Source organism: Tachyglossus aculeatus, chromosome 15, assembly GCF_015852505.1.
Source record: "Tachyglossus aculeatus isolate mTacAcu1 chromosome 15, mTacAcu1.pri, whole genome shotgun sequence".
In the NCBI taxonomy this organism is placed as follows: Eukaryota; Metazoa; Chordata; class Mammalia; order Monotremata; family Tachyglossidae; genus Tachyglossus; species Tachyglossus aculeatus.
The window spans coordinates 17,429,200-17,449,395 of NC_052080.1; the positions used below are offsets into that span (position 1 = coordinate 17,429,200).

The 20,196-nt window shown below is 46.1% G+C and overlaps 1 protein-coding gene across 1 annotated transcript; it reads left to right on the top strand.

The window, feature by feature from the left end:
* The first annotated feature begins 1,224 nt into the window (after nt 1-1,224).
* LOC119937827 (CMRF35-like molecule 1) lies at nt 1,225-15,146 on the top strand. Its single transcript, XM_038757484.1, has 8 exons — nt 1,225-1,267; nt 4,443-4,772; nt 5,082-5,411; nt 6,249-6,342; nt 8,005-8,117; nt 11,838-11,875; nt 13,161-13,316; nt 14,677-15,146. The coding sequence occupies exons 1-8, from the start codon at nt 1,225-1,227 to the stop codon at nt 14,857-14,859; spliced, it is 1,287 nt and encodes a 428-aa protein (XP_038613412.1). The 3' UTR covers nt 14,860-15,146.
* The last annotated feature ends 5,050 nt before the right edge of the window (nt 15,147-20,196 follow it).

Consider the following 20,196-nt stretch of genomic DNA (forward strand, 5'->3'; position numbering starts at 1 on the left):
TAAGTGCTTAGGATGTGTCAAACACTGTTCTAAGCACAAAATGGAGAACAAAAAGTTCAAAAGTTGACCTGGTGACCAGTGGATATTGCTGAGTCATCGTCATCATCAATCAACATCATCATTAATAACTTCAGTAGAACTCAAGGAATCAAAATGCTCTTTTTTAAGGTATTTGTTAAGCGCTATGTGCCAAACAGTGTTCTAAGCGCCAGGGTAGATACAAGTTAATTAGGTTGGACACAGTCCCTGTCTGTCATGGGGATCACAGTCTAAGTATTAGATACCCATTTTACGGTTGAGGAAACTGAGGTACAAAGTAGTTAAATGACTTGCCCAAAGTCACACAGCAAGCAATTGACAGAGCTGGGGTTAGAACCCAGGTCCTGTGACTCCCGGGCCTATGGTCTTTCCATTAGGCCATGCTGCTACTTGTATCTGCCCCAGTGCTTCATACAGTGGCAAATAACAATAGTAATAATAATGATAAATTATTGTTGTATTTGTTAAGTACTTGCTCTGTGTCCCACACTGTTCCAAGCACCGGAGTAGACACAAGTAAAGCAGGTCAGACACAGTCCCTGTCCCACATGGGGCTCACAGTCTGAGGGAGATCAGAATATTGAATCCCCATTTAACAGGTGAGGAATCCTCGGCAGGGAGAAGGTAAGTGACTCACCCAAGATCACGCAGCAGGCAAGGGGTAGAACCAGGATTAGAACTCAGGTCCTACCACGCCAAGTCCCGAGCTATTTCCACTAGGTCACACTGCTCCTTATGGTAAGCGCTTAAGGAAAACACAATTTGTAGTAGTAGTAATAGTAAGAATTAAGTATGGCTGGCGCCAGAGGGGTGGCCAGGCCCAGGAAGGAGCCTTTGGGGTTATTTCCCTAAGGCTTGGGGTTCTGAGCCCAAAGCACACCCCAACTTCAAAGGCTGGGAAAAGGGAGTTTGCACCCGTGAGATGCCACACAGGTGTTCTTTGGGGATGAACCCGTCCATTTCTGGCAAGTTTCCAACGCTTTTCCCATCAGTCAAGTGACTTAAAATTTCACTCTCTCCCTCTCTTCCTATTTTATACTGACTGTGAGGGGGAAGTAAGAGAAAATAAGGAAGTGGATGATGAAGAGAAAGAAAAAGCGGAAGATGAGAGAGAGGAGAGTGAGGTTCTGGGAGCAATGCAAGTCATAAATGAAACAGAGAGCAGAGGGATTCCGGAGAGAACGGATGATGCAGGTCTCAGCAGCTCTGCTCCTTCTCTGGCTCCCAGGTGAGTTTGGGCTCCCTCTGCCTCTGTAGTAAGAGCCCTGTAGTAACTGCTGGTAATGGAGCAGGGGGTTGGGGAAAGGGATGAATGAATGACCCAAAAATGAGAAAATGATTCAGAGTAGATGGGCTTGGGGTGGCAGTGGCAGCATCTGTTCTGAGCTCTACCTATGACAGGACCTTCTGAATGATAAAACTGTGCCAACCAAGAGCTGTTCTAGGCTCTGGGGTAATAATAATAATAAATGGCATTTATTAAGCGCTTACTATGTGCAAAGCACTGTTATAAGCGCTGGGGAGGTTACAAGGTGATCAGGTTGTCCCTCGGGGGGCTCACAGTCTTAATCCCCATTTTACAGATGAGGTAACTGAGGCACAGAGAAGTTAAGTGCCTTGCCCAAAGTCACACAGCTGACAGTTGGCGGAGCCGGGGTTTGAACCCACGACCTCTGACTCCAAAGCCCGTGCCCTTTCCATTGAACCACGCTGCTTCTAATGGATACAAGATAGTAAGGTCAGTCACAATCCCTGCCCCTGACAAACTCCAAGTCAGAGGGAGAATTGGCAACTGAACCTTATTTTACAGGTGCTGGGATAGATAGAAAATAATTAGGCCAGTCACGGTCCCTGCTCTGACTTAAATTCTCTGAGAAGCAGAGTGGCTCAATGGAAAGAGCATGGGCTTTGGAGTCAGAGGTCATGGGTTCAAATCCCAGCTCTGCCAATTGTCAGCTGTGTGACCTTGGGCAAGTCACTTAGCTTCTCTGTGCCTCAGTTACCTCATCTGTAAAGTGGGGATTAAGACTGTGAGCCCCATGCAGGACACTCTGGTCACCTTGTATCCTCCCTAGCGCTTAGAACAGTGCTTTGCACATAGCACTTAACAAATGCCATCATTATTATTGTTATTAAATTCTTAAATTCTAATTCAAATTCTATTTGAACCCTATTTTACAGGTGAGGAGAACAGCCTGGTCTAGTGGCCAGACCATGGGCCTAGGAGTCAGTGGACCTGAGTTAGGAAGTGGGAGGCAGAGGAGGAGCCCTTGAAAGAGGCTGAGAATGCGCAGCCAGAGAGATAGGAGAAGAACTAGGAGAGGATGGTGTCAGTGAAGCCGAGATCATTGGTGGCCATAGGGAGCAGTTGTGGAGTGAAGGGGACTGAAGCCAGATTGGAGCGGGGCAGTCAAGGAGAGAATTGGAGGAGAGGAATTTGAGACAGTGGGTGGAGACAACTTGCTTAAGTAGTTTGGTAGAAGGGAGATGGGGCAATAACTGGAGGGAGCCGTGGAGTCCAGCGAAGATTTTTATAGGATGGGGAGATATGAGCATGTTTGAAAGCAGTGGGAAGGAAGCCATTGGAGAGTGAACAGTTGAGAATGGCAGTTAGGAAGGGAAGAAGGGAGAAGGCAAGTGTTTGGATAGGGTGCAAAGAAATGGGGTCAGATGTGCAGGTGGAGGGAGTGGATTTTGATAGGCAGGAGATCTCCTCTAGAGATACTTAGAATGTGAGCCCCTTGTAGGACAGGGACTGTGTCTGACCTAATTAACTTGTATCCACCCCAGTGCTTAGAACAGTGACTGGCACGTAGTAAGTTCTTTACAAATACTAGTAAAACCAAAAAAGAAGTCAAGCGACCTGCTCAAGGTAATGAAGCAGAAGTAAGAACAGTACCCAGGTCCTCTGACTTCCATGACAGTTGGATTGATTCCCTCTGGATCCCCTGTTCATGCCAGAGGGGAATTGCAATGGGCAACCTTCTTTACCCTGAATGACGCCAGGGTCTCTCAGAGGGAGCAGAGATGGGTGTTTGTGTCTGAGCATCTGTCACCCTATTTGGGAACCTAAAAAGGCCAGGAAATACTCTGGGGTAGATAAGTCCTGAGGAGTACTTGAAGGACTGAATAGGCTTCTGATATTTGGGGTGGCAGAAAAGAAGTTCTGTGGACATCAAAGCTGTGGGCCTGGGAGGGGAGATGAATAAAGGAATGGAGTCAGGGAGATGCAGAAAAGAGTTGAAGAAAAGGAAAAGAAGGCTCAGTCAGGGAAGACTTTGAATAAAACTTTGAAGGGAGGGTGAATAATTGTCTGTCAGATATGAAGAGGAAAGGCTTTCCAGGCCAGAGGCAGGATGTGGGAGAGAGGTCAGTGGCAAGATATTAATCAGTGTATTTCTTGAGCCTTTGCTCTGTGCAGAGCCCTATACCAAGCCTTTGGGAAAGTATGGTAGTGTTAGCAGACATGATCCCTGCCTTCAAGTTGCTTAAAATCTAGCAGGGAAGACAGACACTCAAATAAAGGACAGGCACCAGGTAACAACAGAGTTCATGGTTATGTACATCAGCTCTGAGGAGGTCAGGGTCACTAAATGGAGAGGGAGTGATCAGTTACTAGCAAACAGGTTTAACTCTCTCTAAACCCTCTTCACCCATTCGTCCTCTTCACCCTTGCCTCTGTTCACGTGGCAAGGCGGAGGAAAGCACTGCAGATCAATCAGTCAGCTTGTCTGCTGCATGTCCTTGGGCAAGTTACTTCACTTCTCTGTGCCTCACTTATCCAATCTGTAAAATGATGATTAAGATTGAGAGTCCCATGTGGGAAACAGAGTGTGTCCAACCTGATTAGCTTGTATCTACCTCAGGGTTCAGTAAGGTGCCCATCACGTAATAAGTGCTTAACAAATACCATAAAAAATCATATTTATTGATTGCTTCCTGTGTGCAAAGTTGGTAGACTCATTTACTGCCCACAAGGAGTTTACAATCCAGAGGGTCTGACTGACAGCAATAGATTGGAATAGAGACAGAGAGAGAGAGAGAGAGAGAGAGAGTCAAGAAGTATGAGTAAGCCAGGCAGAGGAGGGGGCTTGGGGAGACCATGCCATACTGCAGAAGGAAAGATTATATGAGTCATGTTGAGGGGAAGGGCTAGAAGGATATGGGGGTACAACAGAAGTTGGGGTGTGAATTAAGTTGGGGCAGGAGCTAGTGGGGACGTAACACTGCCCCAAATATCCCCGTGAAACTGCTGCATATTTGCGGTTGCTGAAGGTGAGTCAACCAACCAATCAATCAATCAATGGCATTTATTGATGGCTTTCTAAATGTAGAGCACTTGGTAAAGTACAGTCCAACAGAGTTGGTGGATTCTTCCAAGGAAGTGGGTTTGTGTTTTCCAGACTGTGTTTCTCAGCAGGTGACGGGCCCCTGGTCCGTGTGGGCCCCGCTTGGCGGATCGCTGACAGTGCGATGTCAGTATAAGCCGAAATGGGAATCGAATGTGAAGTGGTGGTGCAGGGGAGAGGACTGGGGATCCTGCCTGATCATGGTGAAATCCTCTGGATTGGAGACCATCAGTGGCCGAGTGTCCATCCAAGACAGTCGTGGGAACCACACCATCATGGTAACCATGGTGAATCTTGAAGCGAAAGACACAGACACCTACTGGTGTGGGATTGAGAAAACATTCCATGACCTTGGACACCGTGTCCAAGTCACCGTTTCCTCAGGTAAATCTCAGGTGGTGGTGGCCGTGTATGTGTGTGTTTGTGTGCATCCCCATGATACAGGGTGATAGAGCCCTCCTTTCTCTGGGCATGCGATCCAGAAATCTCGGCCCCTTGTCCCGCCATATTACAACCTAGTGCTGTGGGCTCTTCTGCCTCCCTGGAGGCTTCGCCACCTGTTCTCCCTGGCCCAGACCTGACGAGTCCTGCCCCCATTTGCCAGTCATTCCCTGAGACCCCCACCCACCCCCTCAGCCATGGAGGAGCCGGACCGTTGTGGGAGCTGGGGGGGTGGGGGTTTGTGTTTTGCAGACCTTCCATCCCTGAGAGGCCCCAAGGAGGTGAGCGCTGCAGCGGGAGAAAGCCTGGCAGTGCAGTGTCGCTACAACTGGAGCCTGTGGGCAGCGGAGAAATCCTGGTGCCGAGGAGCCCACCCCGGGGCCTGTGGTCCCATGGCCTCCACCAGGGGGGCAAAGAGCCACAGGACGGGTGGCCGGGTGTCCATCTGGGACGATTGGGGCAAATGCACATTCACGGTGACCATGGAGAAGCTCTCTGTGGGAGACTCAGACACGTATTGGTGTGTCGTGGGGATGCAGGGAGCTGAACTGGGGGTCCCAGTCATTGTGAGCATTTCCCCCGGTAAGTCCCCTAGGGTTGGGGGGCATGGGCAGCACTGCTTTCTCCCTGGCCTCTCCCTGCACTACGGCTCACCACTTCCTTGGCCTCAGGGAGCAAATCATTCAGTTAGTAAGCAAGCGCTTACTGCATGCAGAGCACTGTAATAAGCATTGAGAGTACAATATAACAGTCAATAGATGCATTCCTTGTCAATCAACTAATCAGAGGTATTTACTGAGCACTTACTATGTGCAGAGCACTGGACTAGGCACTTGGGAGTGTACAGTATAACAGAATTGGTAGACATGTTTCTTGTCAATCAGCTGATCAGTGGTATTTATTGAGTCCTTACTGTGTGGAGAGCAGTATACTAAGCACTTGGGAGAGTACAATATAATAGATTTGGTAGACATGCTAACATGAATCAATCAATCTATCAGTGGCATTTATTGAGTGCTTACTGTGTGCAGAATACTGTACTAAGCACTTGGGAGAGCACCATCTGAGAGATAGTAGACATGTTCCCTGTCAATCAATCAGTCATATTTATCGAGGGCTTACTGTGTGCAGGACACTGAGCTAAGCACTTGGGAGAGTACACTGTAACAGAGTTGGTAGCCACATTAAAGTCACATCTTCTAGATTGTAAGCGCGTTGTGGACAGGGAATGTGCCTCTTTATTGTTGCATTGTACTCTCCCAAGCGCTTAGTACAGTGCTCTGCACACAGTAAGCTCTCAATAAATACTACTGAATGAATGAATAACACTGAGGCGACTGGAAAGCAAGTGTGGCCTGGGGCAGAGGGACACCTTGGGAGGACACGGAACATGACCCATGGTCTGGCTTGTGTTTCTAGCAACAACACAGATGACAATAACGACCAAGGGAACTCCCAAACTGACTAGCTCCGCGCAAGAACCCTCAGACACAGACGGTGGTTCTTCAGGATGGTAAGGATGACTGACAATCACCTTAATCAATTAGTTGTTTTGATCAAGTGCTTCCGGGATGCAGAGCACTGTACTGAACGGTTGGGAGAGAACGATGTAGCCGGGCTGGTAGACATGACCCTGCCCACAAGGAGCTTACAGTCCAGAGGATAAATAGAGAGGCAGTGTGGCTTAGTGGATAGAGCACAGGCCTGGGAGTCAGAAGGGCCTGGGTTCTAATCCCAGCTCTGCCACTTGTCTGTTGTGTGATCTGGGCAAGTCATTCATTCATTCATTCATTCAATAGTATTTATTGAGTGCTTACTGTGTGAAGAGCACTGTATTAGGACTTGGAAAGTACTTCACTTCTCTGGGCCTCAGTTCCCTTATCTGGAAAATGGGGGTTAAGACTCTGAACTCCATGCAGGATGGGGACTGTGTCCAACCTGACAACCCCAGCGCTTAGTACAGGGCCCGGACATAGTAAGCACTCAACAAAAACCATTAAATACCCCCAAAAAACCCAAACCCATGCTCCCATTGGTTGGATCTCCTGCTCTATGATTCGCTGTCAGTCATTTTGGCAACCACAGTCTCATTCCTCACCTAGACCCAAGAATCTTCCTGCAGGGACTGTCTCCCTGACTCCCTGCCCAGCCTCCTAATAATCTTGGTTTTTTTTATGGTATTTGTTAAGTGCTTACTATGTGCCAGGCACTTTACTAAGCACTAGGTTAAATACAAGTTAATCTGGTTGGACACAGTCTCTATCCCACATGGAGGTCATAATCTTAACCTCCATTTTCCAGATGATGGAACCGAAGCCTAGAGAAGTGAAGTGACTTGCCCAAGATCACACAGCAGACAGTTGGTGGATCCGGGATTAGAATCCAGGTCCTTCAGACTCCCAGACCTGCGTGCTAATCACTAGACCAATGCCGGTCCCTCCGTGTTCAGTGTGCAGACCTGCCCTGCAACCCAATTGTCATTTTTGCTGTCCTGCAGCTCTGTCACTCTCTCATCTCTTACCACCTGGGACCCTTACTTCATTCTTACCCTGAGATGTCCTCTAGACTATAAGCTCATTGTAGATAGTCATATTTATTGAGCACTTACTGTGTGCAGAGCACTGGACTAAGCGTTTGGGAGAGTACAATATAACGATATATCAGACACATTCCCTGCTCACAGTGACGTCTACTTACTCTGTTACAGTGTGCTTAGCACAGTGCTTGGTCATCAGTAAGCGCTCAATAAATACCATTTATGAGGCTGTCCTCCTCCCTCACTTTTTCTGTCCTTTCTGGCCTCTGGGTTTTGCTAGGAAGGCAGAGATGTCACAGGACAGTTCTCTTTCTCCAATCAATCAGCTGTATTTGTTGTGCACTTAGTGTGCAGACCACCGTACTAAGTGCTTGGGAGAGTACAATGTAATAGAGTTGGTGGACCCGATACTTGCCCATAAGGAGCTTACTGTCTAGAGGTGGAGACAGACATTAATATAAATCAATAAATTATGGATATAGACATAAATGCTTTCTCTGGTATCCTCTACCCTTCCCCTGTACCCAAACTGAGAATACCCTGGTCATTTCTTGTCATTTGTCTACCCACACACAAATAACTGAGAGAGAGGATGGAGTGTTGGTTTTTCCCATCAATTTCCTTTCCTTTGATTTCTAGGGAGATTTTCAAAGATCTCAGGATCCTACTACCCCTGATTCTTGCAATTTTGTTGATTTTGTTGGTGGGGATTTCCCTAGTGGCATGGAAGATGGTGATGAGACAGAAGAAAGGTAAGTCACTCATGGTTGTATCTAATTTCTTAGCTCTTTCCCCTTCCAGGCTTTTCTCCCCTCACACATGGAGGTGGTCTTAGCTGGCTCTTGATTCCCTGGCTTGACAGCAGAGAGCTTACACTGACTAGGGAAAATCAGCAGCCTCCTTTTTTTTTTTATTAAGTGCTATGTGCCAGGCACTGCACTAAATGCTGGGGCAGATACACGTTTACCAGGCTGGATACAGTCCCTGTCGCATATGGGACTCACAGTCTTAATCTCTGTTTTGTAGAGGGGTACTTCCCAAGCGCTTAGTACAGTGCTCTGCACACAGTAAGAGCTCAATAAATACGATTGAATGAATGAATGAATGAGGCAACGGAGGCACATAGAAGTGAAATTACTTTTTTAATAGGATTGGTTAAGTGCTTACTATATACCAGGCATTGGGGCAGGTATGTGCAAATCAGGTGGGATGCAATCCCCATTTTCCAGATGAGGTAACTGAGGCACAGAGAAGTGAAAGTGACTCACCCAAGGTCACCGAAGCAGAAAAGCGGCAGAGCTGGGATTGAAACCCAGGTCCTCTGAGTCCCAGGCCCGTGCTCTACTGCTTCTCCTGGGACTTTGAGATCTGGAAATTGGGATGGGGTCCCTGGGAGGACTTTTGAGTGGGTCTGGAGATTTCTCCTCCTCTGCTGACAGGGCAGACAGAGGATGACCAGGCCCAGATGCCCACAGGCCTGACTGGAGTCTCCGGAGAAGATTTAGCTCATACAAGCCTTCGTTTGTTACGTCATGAAAGCATCATTTCCTCTTTGGGTCTGGCCAAGATTTCATCATTTCCCTGGGTTCCCCTCTGCTGGCTCAACCAACAAGTGCTGTGACTCTTGGAATATAAAATCAAGCAATCAATCAATGGTACTTACTGAGCTCAGTCTGTGCCAAGCACTGTACCAAGTGCTTAGGAGAGAAGCAGTGTGGCTTAGTGGAAAGAGCACAGGCTTTGGAGTCAGAGTTCATGGGTTCAAATCCCGGCTCTGCCAAATGTCAGCTGTGTGACTTTGGGCATTTGATGTCATTTAACTTATCTGTGCCTCAGTTACCTCATCTGTGAAATGGGGGTTAAGACTGTGAGCCCCCCGTGGGACAACCTGATCATCTTATAACCTCCCAAGCACTTAGAACAGTGCTTTGCACATAATAAGCACTTAGTAAATGCTATAAAAACCAAAACAAAACAAAACAAAAATACAACAGAATTAGATTAATTTCCTGTGCATATCAAGCTTACTAGTCTTATTATTCCTTCAGCCTCCTGTAGATCAAATATCACTTGATTTTACTTCACAGTTCTCTGGGAGGGCAACAGGGATGATGTTCACGTTTCAGAGGTGGAGAAATTGAGGCTCAGATAAGCTACGTGGATTTTTTTATGGTACTTGTTAAATGCTTACTATGATGCCTCTGGCAGTGTGCTAAGCAGTGGGGTAGATTCAGTCACATCAGATTGGACACAGTCCCAGTCTCACATATCATTTTACAGATGAGGTAACTGAGGCCCAGAGAAGTGAAGTGACTTGCCCAGGGTCACACAGCAGAAAAGTGGCAGAGCGATAATACAACTCCCAGGCCTGTGTTGTAGCCACCTGATCACGCTGCTTCTCGGTTGCCCTGATCTCACATTGAGACAGGGCCTTGGTCAGTAAGGAAAGGAAACTATAAAATCCGTTTCTTCCTAATACCTCAAGACAATTTGCTTCATTAGCCAGCTAATTTCTTACTAGCACTTCCTGATGCAACTTCTTTCCTCTGACTTAGACTGCGAGCCCCAGGTGGGACAGGGACTGTGTCTAACCTGATTGATTTGTATCTACCCCAAGGCTTAGAAAAAGGTTTGTCATATAGTAGGTGCTTAACAAATTCCATAAAAACATAAAAAAAGCTCAATCTGAAAAGGTTGAAGAGATATAGGTTGAAGCTGTTCAGCAAGGGATTTTCTTTCCTGTAAGATTGTGACTTTAACCATGATTCCCCTTTTGGCTGGGCTATTTTTCTGAATGACAGTAGGTACCTGAGGATTATAGTAGAGCTAGAGTCTCACCTTTCCAGTTGGAAAAAAGTCCCCAAACTTACTGGGTTCTGGATATTGAAAATGAAGTACTGCTAACCTCAATTTTTTTTATTGGTGTTTGCTAAGTGATTACTACTTGCTAAACACTATTCTAAGCAATGGGGAAGATAAGAGGAAATCATGTTGGACACAGTACCTGTCCTATATAGGGCTCATAGTCTAAATGGGAAGGAGAGTGATTTAATCCCCATTTTCCAGATGAGGTAATTGAGGCATTGTGAAGTTAAATGACTTGCCCAGTGTCACGCGACAGGCAAATGGCAGAGCCGGGTATAGAACCGAGGTCCTCTGACTTCCAGGCTCCTGCTCTTTTCACTAGGCCATGCTGCTGCTCAAAAATGAAGAATTTTGTTGTCCTTGATTTATCAATCAATGGTATTTATTGAGCATTTACTGTGTGCAGAGCACTGTACTAAACACTTGGAACAATACAATATAAAACAAGGTTGGTTGCCCTTTTCCCAGCCCACAGGGAGCTTACAGTCTAGAATCTACAGTCCTGAGACAGTAGCCAACGACAGTCTGTCAAACCATCTAGAGTCAAGAAAAACTACTTCAATTTCCCTACAGAATTCCTTGCTCCTCGGTTCCACCCCCTTGCCTCCATAACCCTGGACAGACTCATGTCTCTACCCAACCTCACTGCAGCTATTGCAGGTGACAATTTGCAGTGAAATCCCCAAATCACTTGAGATTTTAACTGGACTGTCTCACACTCTCCCACCTGAAGTCCCAAATCTTTGACCGTTCATAACCTGAATCCTGCTTTTCAAATTTAGGTGACTTCTGTTCATTCAGTCGTACTTATTGAGTGCTTACTGTGTGCAGAGCAGTGTACTAAGTGCTTGGGAGAGTAAAATACAATAGACACATGGGCTGTACCTACTCCCTTTGATTGAAAGTTTAGCAACTCAAAGCTGTCTTTTGTTTTAAAGTCTCTACAGTTTCTCTTCTCTGAATGATTACACCATCATTTGGGTTAGCCAACAGCATGCAATTAGCCTCTGATGTCATGCTGCTTTCCACGCCCACTGTCGACAGTGTTTCTGAGATAGGGAGAGATGGCAGGAATAGCTTGCAATTCCTGAGCTTGTTTAAAAACAGATCTTAGTTGGAAAGGGAGGGAGGAAAAATGTGAGTTTCCAAGTCCTTGAATTGAATTGAGCCTAGTAGAAAGAGCATGAACCTGAGCGAGGACCTGGGGTCTAATCCTGGCTCGGCCACTTGCCTGCTGCGTGACCCTGTGCAAGTCACTTTACTTCGTTGTGACTCAGTTTCCTCATCTGTAAAATGTTGATTCAATGCCTTCTCCTTCCTACTTAGACTGTAAGCCCCATGTGGGACAACAACTGTGCCCAATCTGATTGTCTTGTATCTTGGAGGGAGGACAGATATTTTACGATTACGATTGAATGAATGAATGAATGAATGAATCCCCATTTTGCACACAGGGAACTGAGGTACAGAGAAGTTAAAGGCTTTCCCAGGGTCATACACAGCAAGTAAGAGGAAGAGGCAGGATTAGAACCCAGGTCTCCTGTCGCGTAGGCTCTTTTCACCAGGCCATGCTGCTTCTAACTCCTCCCCGTCTCTGCTCCTTTTAGGAGATGAAGGGTCTCCTGCCACCCTGAATTTGGAAGAGGTAAGAAGGTGATGTCATTGGATGGGAGACAGAACAAAGCTGACTCCTGTGGGGAAACTGAGGCCAACGATAGGGATGGGAGACAATGAAGGTAGAAGAGGCACGCAGCCTTCAACACTAAAAGCGTCCCAAGTTGTGCGAGACCATTTCAGTCCAACTTACTAAGCCGTTTGGGTGGCTCTCAGTTTCATTAAAGGAAAAGGAAAATGTCTTACTAGCTTTCATCTCTTAGGAATTCAGTTTGCATATTCAGTTTTAGAGATTTGGGAAGCAGATATGTCCCATACTAAATCCATCTGTTTCCTCTGTCTGTTTAGGGCTGAGAGGAAGTTAAGGAAATTATCCTTCCCCATCACTTAAAATGGATACAATTTGGGAACGTCGTGTTTAATGAAACTGTAGTTTGACCACGGGCATAACATCCAAGCATCTACTATGTTTACTGTATTGTTCTCACCTGAGCACTTAGTACAGTGCTTTGCAAAATCTGAAGGCATTGATTGATTAATTGAGCCAAAACAAGATGGTTGACACAAATGCATCCACCTTCCAAAAGGAGAGGGTGCCTGCCCCTTGACCCAACAGGAAGCGGGGTTAGGCTTTGATTTGATTGGAGGAGCTAAACTGGGAGGTGGTGGGAGGTCAATCAGTCAGTCAATCAATTATATTTATTAAGTGCTTACTGAGTGCAGAACTAAGTGCACTAAGTGCTTAGTAGAGTGCACTTTAACAGAGTTGGTAGACATGTTCCCTGCCCACAAGGAGCTTACATTCTAGAGGGAGAAGCAGATGTTAATATAAATAATGTTACGGATATGGACATTAAGTGCTGTGGGGCTGAGGTGAATAAAAGGTGCAAATCCAAGTGCAAGGGTGATGCACAAGGGCGTGGGAGAAAAAGAAATGAGGGCTTAGTCTGGGAAGGCCTCTTGGAGGAGGTGTGCTTTTAATAAGGAGGGTCTTGACACCAGGGAAGATGCTATAGGTAGGAAGCACTTATGTCCATATCTGTAATTTATTTATTTCTAATAATGTCTGTCTCCCCCTCTAGACTGTAAGCTCATTGTGGGCAGGGAATGTGACTGCTTATTGTTCTACTGTACCCTCCCAAACACTTAGTACAGTGCTTTGCACACAGTAAGTGCTCAATAAATATGATTGAATGATTGACTGAATAAAAGGAAGGAAAATAGAATTGTAGAGAGGGCAGGGGAAGCTTTGGTGATTTTTCAGGCTGCAGTTTCTTGTGCCTGCACAGCAGGACTTTAGATTCTTTCCAACACAGTTCCCAGGGCCACAGGACAGCGTGTGTTATGAAAATCTGACAGTTCATCGACAAACAGCCGACCCGACCCCACTGAACCCCCATGGGGCTGCGGAGACCTCCACCCAATCTTCCCAGATCCAGAGCTCCTATGATCAAGTGGAATACGCAATCATGGTACGTGCTCAGTCGCTCTACTTTTCTTTCTTTCTTATATTTTTTTCTGGTACTTGTTAAGCGCTTACTATGTGGCAGCCACTTTTCTAATCTCTGGGGCAGGTACAAACTTCATCCTCATTTTATAGATGAGGTAACTAAAGCACAGAGAAGTCAAGTGATTCGCCCAAGGACACAAAGCCAACAAGTGGTGCAGCTGGGATTACAACTCAGGTCCTTCTGAATCCCAGGCCCATGCTCTTTCCACCAGGCCACACTGCTTCCCTAACATCGCTTTTTTTCTAACATCACCTTCATCACCCCAGGTCCCACACAACTCTCGAGCCGGAGTTACCAATTGTCCATAAATTCGCAGACTGTCCGGAAACTCGTGGACCGACCGTACAAAAGAGCATGTGTCTGTAAATCCATACATTAATGTCTGAGAGCATAGTTGGCTATGACACTGGGGTTGTGGCAAGAGGAATCCCGGGGGTGAGGCGGATTATCACTACCAATCACCACCGCTCCCTCACTTAAAATGGTGTCCTGATTGCCTACTGTTGAGCATCATTCTTATAGAGTCTGCCCTGAGTCCGGCCTGCTGCTCCCGTGTGAACAGCATCCCTTTCCTGCAACCACTCAGCCACTGGGAATGCCAGTCCCCATCACCTTTAATCTTTTCCTTTTTTTATGGTACTTATAAGCGCTTCCTATGTGCCAGACACTGTACTAAGCACTGGGGTAGATATAAGATCATCAAGTTGGACATAGTCCACATCCATAAAAGGCACATAGTCTTAATCCTCATTTTGCAGGTGAAGGAACTAAACTCCAGAGAAGTGAAATGACTTTCCTGAGGTCACACAGCCAGTAAGTGGAGGAGCTGGGATTAGAACTCAGTTCCTCTGACTACTGTAGGGAAGCAGCATGGCCTAGTCGCTAGAGCACAGGCCTGGGAGTCAACAGGATCTAGGTTCTAATCCTAGCTCTGATGCTTGTCTTCTGGGTGACCTTGGGCAAATCACTTCACTTCTTTGGGCCTCAGTTACCTCATCTGTAAAATGAGGATTAAGACTGTGAGCCCCATGTGGGACAGGGACTGTGTCCAACCTGATTAGCTTGTGTCTACCCCAGTACTTAGAACAGTGCTTGACATATAGTAAGTGATTAACAAATACCATGATTATTATTATTACTAAGTGTTTGGGAAAGTACAATATAACAGAATTAGAAGACATCATTATTATTATTATTATTATTATGTGCTTGGGAGAGTACAACAGAATTAGCAGGTTATTATTATAATAATTATTATTAATATTATTCCATTCTCCCACCTCTCCTCAATCCCTCTAACCCACTCCCTTATCCACTCCAGGATTCCATCCAGACAAAGGGCATTTCCTACACCACAATGACTCAGCTCACATCAGGCCTGAACCCAACCTATGACAACGTGGAGCCCTTCAGTTCCACCCACCTTCGGCAAGACTGGCAGGTGGAAACCGAGTACTCTGTGATCCAGCAGCCCCTTCCCGCCCCCTCCATCCAGCATCTCTGACATTGTCATCTCTTCCGTCCCCGGATCCTGTCCTCACCAGGAGTCGGTCAGGGCCCGAGGAGTCGGCTCCCCGATTCTTTTCTCTTGACCTAATGTTGAGAGCTGCCACCTTGGGGGAGGAATTCTGGTGAGAAGCGATGGAAGAGTATACCCTGAAGGGGATAGAAGAGAACCAACTTGAGCCCGTGGGAAACTCACTTTATCCCACTGTGCTAGAGTTTATCAATATCAATCGTAATCCATGAGCTCCTGTGTGTGAAGCACAGAACAAGCCATTTGAGGAACAATCATTCACCAATAACTGACAGCACAGCTGGAGAATCCTGCCTTTATATTAATTTTTTAATGGTATTTTTATTCAGTTCATTCATTCAGTGCCATAATTTATTGAGCGCTTACTGTGTGCAGAGCACTGCACCAAGTGCTTGGGAGAGGACAACAATAAACAGACACATTCTCTGCCCACAGTGAGTTTACAGTCTAGAGGGAGAAATGGACATTAATATAAATAAATAAACAGATATGGACATAAGTGCTGTGGGGCTGGGAGGAGAGATAAGGGGAGCAAGTTAGGATGATGCAGAAGGGAGTAAGAGAAGAGGAAAGGGAGGCTTAATCAGAGAAGGTCTCTTGGAAGAGATAAGCTGTTTGCCCAATGAGGGGCTCAAACCCACAACCCTGAGATTAAGTTGTCTCCTCTATAGACTGAGCTAGCCAGGCTAGCTCAGTATTTGTAAAGTGCTTACTATGTGCCAGACACTGTACTAAGCACTGGAGTAGATACAAGATAATAAAATTGGACATAGTCCGTGTCCCACAGGGGCTCACAGTCTTAATCCCTATTTTACAGATGATAAAATTGATTCACAGAGAAGTGAAGTGACTTGCTCAAGGTCACACAGCAGACTAGTGGCGGAGTCAGGATTGGAATCAGATCCTTCTGATTCTCAGGATTGGTATCTAGCCACTAGGCCAAGCTAGTGGAAAGTGGAATTTAAGTGCTTATGACTTGACTTTGACTGTGCTAAGACCAGACCCTAAAATTGGACGGGTTTCAGCTCAGCTTGCCATTAAATCAAAGTGACCCAAGAAGTAGGACAGAAGACTTTGATCTCTCTGCCTTCAGGAGGAGCCATTTAAACTGGTTACTTCCTCTCTCTCTCTCTCTCCTTCCCTCTCTCATTTCTTCCCTCCTTCCTTCCCTCCCTCACTCCCTTGCTTCTCTCCCCCTACCCCACCTCCCTCCATCCAAATCTGCAGCCTGGACACAGCAGTAAGGATTTATACTGGCTCTCACTGGAATATTTACTCATTACCCTAAATATCTAGGGTCCATTACTTAGTGTTTACTGAAGTCAACGATACATTAGTGTCGTGGCCAAATGAAACAGAGCAGGCACAGAAAGGAGGTCAAAGGAGGAAATCAAAGGAAAAGGAGGTATCCTTACAGTGGGAGAAAATCATGGCTGAGTTTCGGAGGTGATTGCCCGCTCATTCTGCCAGACAAAGAAATCGTGAAGGTGCGGCAGGGATTTGAAGACAGGAGGGAGGAACAGTAGAAGCGGATTCTCAGCTTCAGCTTTCCATACAACAGCTGCCTGAAATGCACATAACTAAGACAAGTCCACCCTATATCCAAAATTCTTAAACTGCCAGGCAGTGAGCGACACTTAATGAAGCAAATTTCTCAATCAAGACCTCAACAAAGCTATCTGAGAATTTAGCAGAATTAAAACCTAAGACTCCAAATTCAATTACCTCACCTAGAATAAAATACTGTGAAAAACATATCGTTTGAATGTTGAGTTTCAAAGGCAAACATTGGGATTATCTAGTCCCATGTATTTATTATTGTGTAGGGAATCATGTAGGGAAGCAGTGTGGCTCAGTGGAAAGAGCCCAGGCTTTGGAGTCAGAGGTCGTGGGTTCCAATCCTAGCTCCACCACTTGTCAGCTGTGTGACTTTGGTAAGTCACTTTACTTCTTCAGTTCCCTCATCTGTAAAATGGGGATGAAGACTGTGAGCCCCACATGGGACAACCTGAGGACCTTGCATCTACCCCAGCGCTTAGAACAGTGCTTGGCACATGGTAAGTGCTTAACAAATACCAACATTATTATTATTATTTCCATTTCTTGTGGAAAGAATAGTTTGGCATTTTTTTATGCTTTTGTTCATCCCCAGACATTTTCATGGGCCACTTTTTTTAGATAAACATTATTCACTAGGATTTTAATTCTGGGGTGTGCACTAAAACTGCTAAATATAATTATTTGAAAACAGGGAATGTGAATGTGCAACTTCAAGCCAACATGACCAGAAGAATAATTTGGTGGGAAAAAAATTCTAAAGCATTTGATGTCCAAGATCCTAATATATATATATATATCAGTGGATGAGATTTTGAGGCACTTTACTGTTAAAACCTTTGTTTCCTCCTGAAAATGTCTAGGTGTAAATTGCATAAAGGGCTCCTGTCTTCGTCATTGAACTTGCTGGCTTGAATAACTGATAATCCCTCCTCCACTTTAACTTTCTGGGCACTGAAATTTCATGTGTAATAGTTTTACTTAACTCTCTTTCATGTTGTCTCTTGCCTCTGTTCAGTCAGTCGAAGTTGACCTTATTTTAAAAGACTTCATTTTCTTATTTACTAGGAGGCTAATGATAAATGCAGCTTGGAGGTGGGTTTGCTTATGGCATTGCCAGGCAAGAGTAACAACCACACCAGGTAAAATGAGTATCACATTGGTGTCGAAGAAAACTTCACAAACTGCGTTGTGTTTAAGCGAGTTTCTCAGAGACAAGATTGTTTCTATTAGTGTTAGTAGACTGTACTCGTCAAGGCCAACTCAGCTCATAATAATAGTTGTGGTATTTGTTAAGCACTTACTATGTGCCAGGCCCAGTTATAAGCATTGGGGTAAATACAAGATAATCGCATTGGACACAGTCCTTGTCCCACATTGGGCTCACTGCCTTAATCCCCCATTTTACAGATGAGGGAACTGAGGCTCAGAGAAGCCAAGTGACTTGGCTAAGGCCATACCACAAACAAGTGACAGAGCTGGGATTAGAACCCAGGTACTTCTGACTCTCAGGTTTGTGCTCTTTCCAAAGGCCACTCATCTTCAAGCAATTCAGAGTTTCTTTATATGCTTTGCGTGTGATCAAAGAGGCATTTGGCAAAGCAAGGATTAGAACCCAGGTCCTCTGATTCCCAGGACCATGGTCTCTCTGCCAAACTGGTCCTCTTCCCATACTCCTTCCTTCATTCTTTCTTTCCCTCCCTCCTTTTTCCTCTTTTTTTCTTCTGCCTTCGGTCCTTCCCTCTCTTCCTCCTTCTCTCCCTCCCTCCCTTTCCTTTCTCTCCCTCCCTCCCTTTTCCTTTCTCTCCCTCCCTCCTTTTTCCTCTTTCTTCTGCCTTCAGCCCTTCCCTCTCTTCCTCCTTCTCTCCCTCCCTCCCTTTTCCCTTCTCTCCCTCCCTCCCTTTTCCTTTCTCTCCCTACCTCCCTTTTCCTTTCTCTCCCTCCCTCCCTCCCTTTTCCTTTTTCTCCCTCCCTCCCTTCTCCTTTCTCTCCCTCCCTCCCTTTTCCTTTCTCTCCCTCCCTCCCTTTTCCTTTCTCTCCCTCCCTCCCTTTTCCTTTCTCTCCCTCCCTCCCTTTTCCTTTCTCTCCCTCCCTCCTTCATTCCTTCCCACTCTTCCTCCTTTGTTTCCTCCCTCTCTTGCAATTCCTCCTGCTGCTGTGGCCATCTCCACCCTAATATGTTATTCATTCCCTCCAGAGAGAGAGAGAGAGAGAGAAAGAGAGAGAGAGAGAGAGATGTTGGAAGCTTAGGGGTCGGGATTTCCTGGCCCATATACCGGGGACCTTGCATTCAACCTCTATGTACTCAACTCTGGAAAACCCCAGCAGCCAGTCATCAGGACAGAGAATCTGACTCACTGGTTTGGGGCTGGGGCTGGGGAACAGCCCCTTCCCAATAGGCTCCTCTCACTTCCCCTCCTGAGGCCTTGATTTCTCAGCAACCCCGGGATGGGGTGGGGGAGAGGGGGGTCAGGCCCCAACTCAGACCCCAGTTCTGGCTTCTGGGGTAGCTCAGTCTATGTCAGGCCCATGGGGTAGCTGAGCTTGACTCAGGCCAGCGTTCCCTGGAGAGCCATCAACGACGAGAATGGACAGGTTCCCTTTAGGCTCACTGGATTTGTGGAGAGGAAGTGGGAATGCTTAGAAAAGAGAAAGCCTGTGGTTAGGAGAACCCTGATATCTGTGTCCCACTAATGACCCAGGGGGGTTGGGGTGGATGGGGACCTCTGAAGGGAATCTGGAAGAGGGAGCTCTCTGAACTTCAACTCACCGAATCAGTCATTCTCTCTGGTCTTCCTCTTGCTGTCCCTCCTCCAGTTGAGGAGAGGCCATTGTCCTCTGTGTCGTCCCACGGGTTTAGAATAATTGTGGTATTTTAAAGTGCTTACTATGTCCCAAGCACTGTACTAAATGCTAGATTAGATGCAAAATAATCAGGTTGGATATAGCCCTTGTCCTACATGTGCTCATAGGCTAAGTTGGAAAGAGAACAGATATTTTATCCACATTTTATGGATGGGAGAAGCAGTATGGGGTAGTGGATAGAGCACAGGCTTGGGAGTCTGAAGGCTCTAATCCCAGTTCTACCACTTGTCTGCTGTGTGATCTTGGTCTCTGTGCCTCCATTACTTCATCTGTAAAATGGGGACTGAGACTGTGAGCCCCACTTGGGACAGGGATTATGTCCAACCTGCTTTGCTTGTATCCACCCCAGCGCTTAGTATAGTGCCTGGTACATAGTAAGTGCTTCACAAATACCATAATCATTATTACTATTATTATTAAGAAACTGAGGCACAGAACAGTTAAGAGACTTGCACAAAGCTCACCCAGCAAACAAGTTGCTTACAGCCGTCACCCTTCACTACTCTCATCTTATCCAAATCAATGAATCAATCAGTTGTATGTACTGAACACTCCCTGGGTGCGGAGCACTGTAACAATAATAATAATAGCATTTTATTAAGTGCTTACTATATGCTTACTATGTGCAAAGCACTGTTCTAAGCACTGGGGAGGTTACAAAGTGATCAGGTTGTCCCACGGGGGGCTCACAGTCTTAATCCCCATTTTACAGATGAGGTAACTGAGGCACAGAGGAGTTAAGTGCCTTGCCAAAAGTCACACAGCTGACAATTGGCGTAGCCGGGATTTGGACCCATGACCTCTGACTCCAAAGCCCGGGCTCTTTCCACTGAGCCACGCTGCTTCTCTAAGCACTGTACTAAGTGCTTAGGAGAATACCAG

What these genes read in the sequence shown, in the direction of transcription:
- LOC119937827 (XM_038757484.1), top strand. Translation starts at nt 1,225, where the DNA reads ATGATGCAGGTCTCAGCAGCTCTGCTCCTTCTCTGGCTCCCAG. An exon ending in GGTGATGAGACAGAAGAAAG is followed by an intron (nt 8,118 to 11,837) that starts GTAAGTCACTCA and finishes TGCTCCTTTTAG; the next exon opens with GAGATGAAGGGTCTCCTGCC. An exon ending in AAGTGGAATACGCAATCATG is followed by an intron (nt 13,317 to 14,676) that starts GTACGTGCTCAG and finishes TATCCACTCCAG; the next exon opens with GATTCCATCCAGACAAAGGG.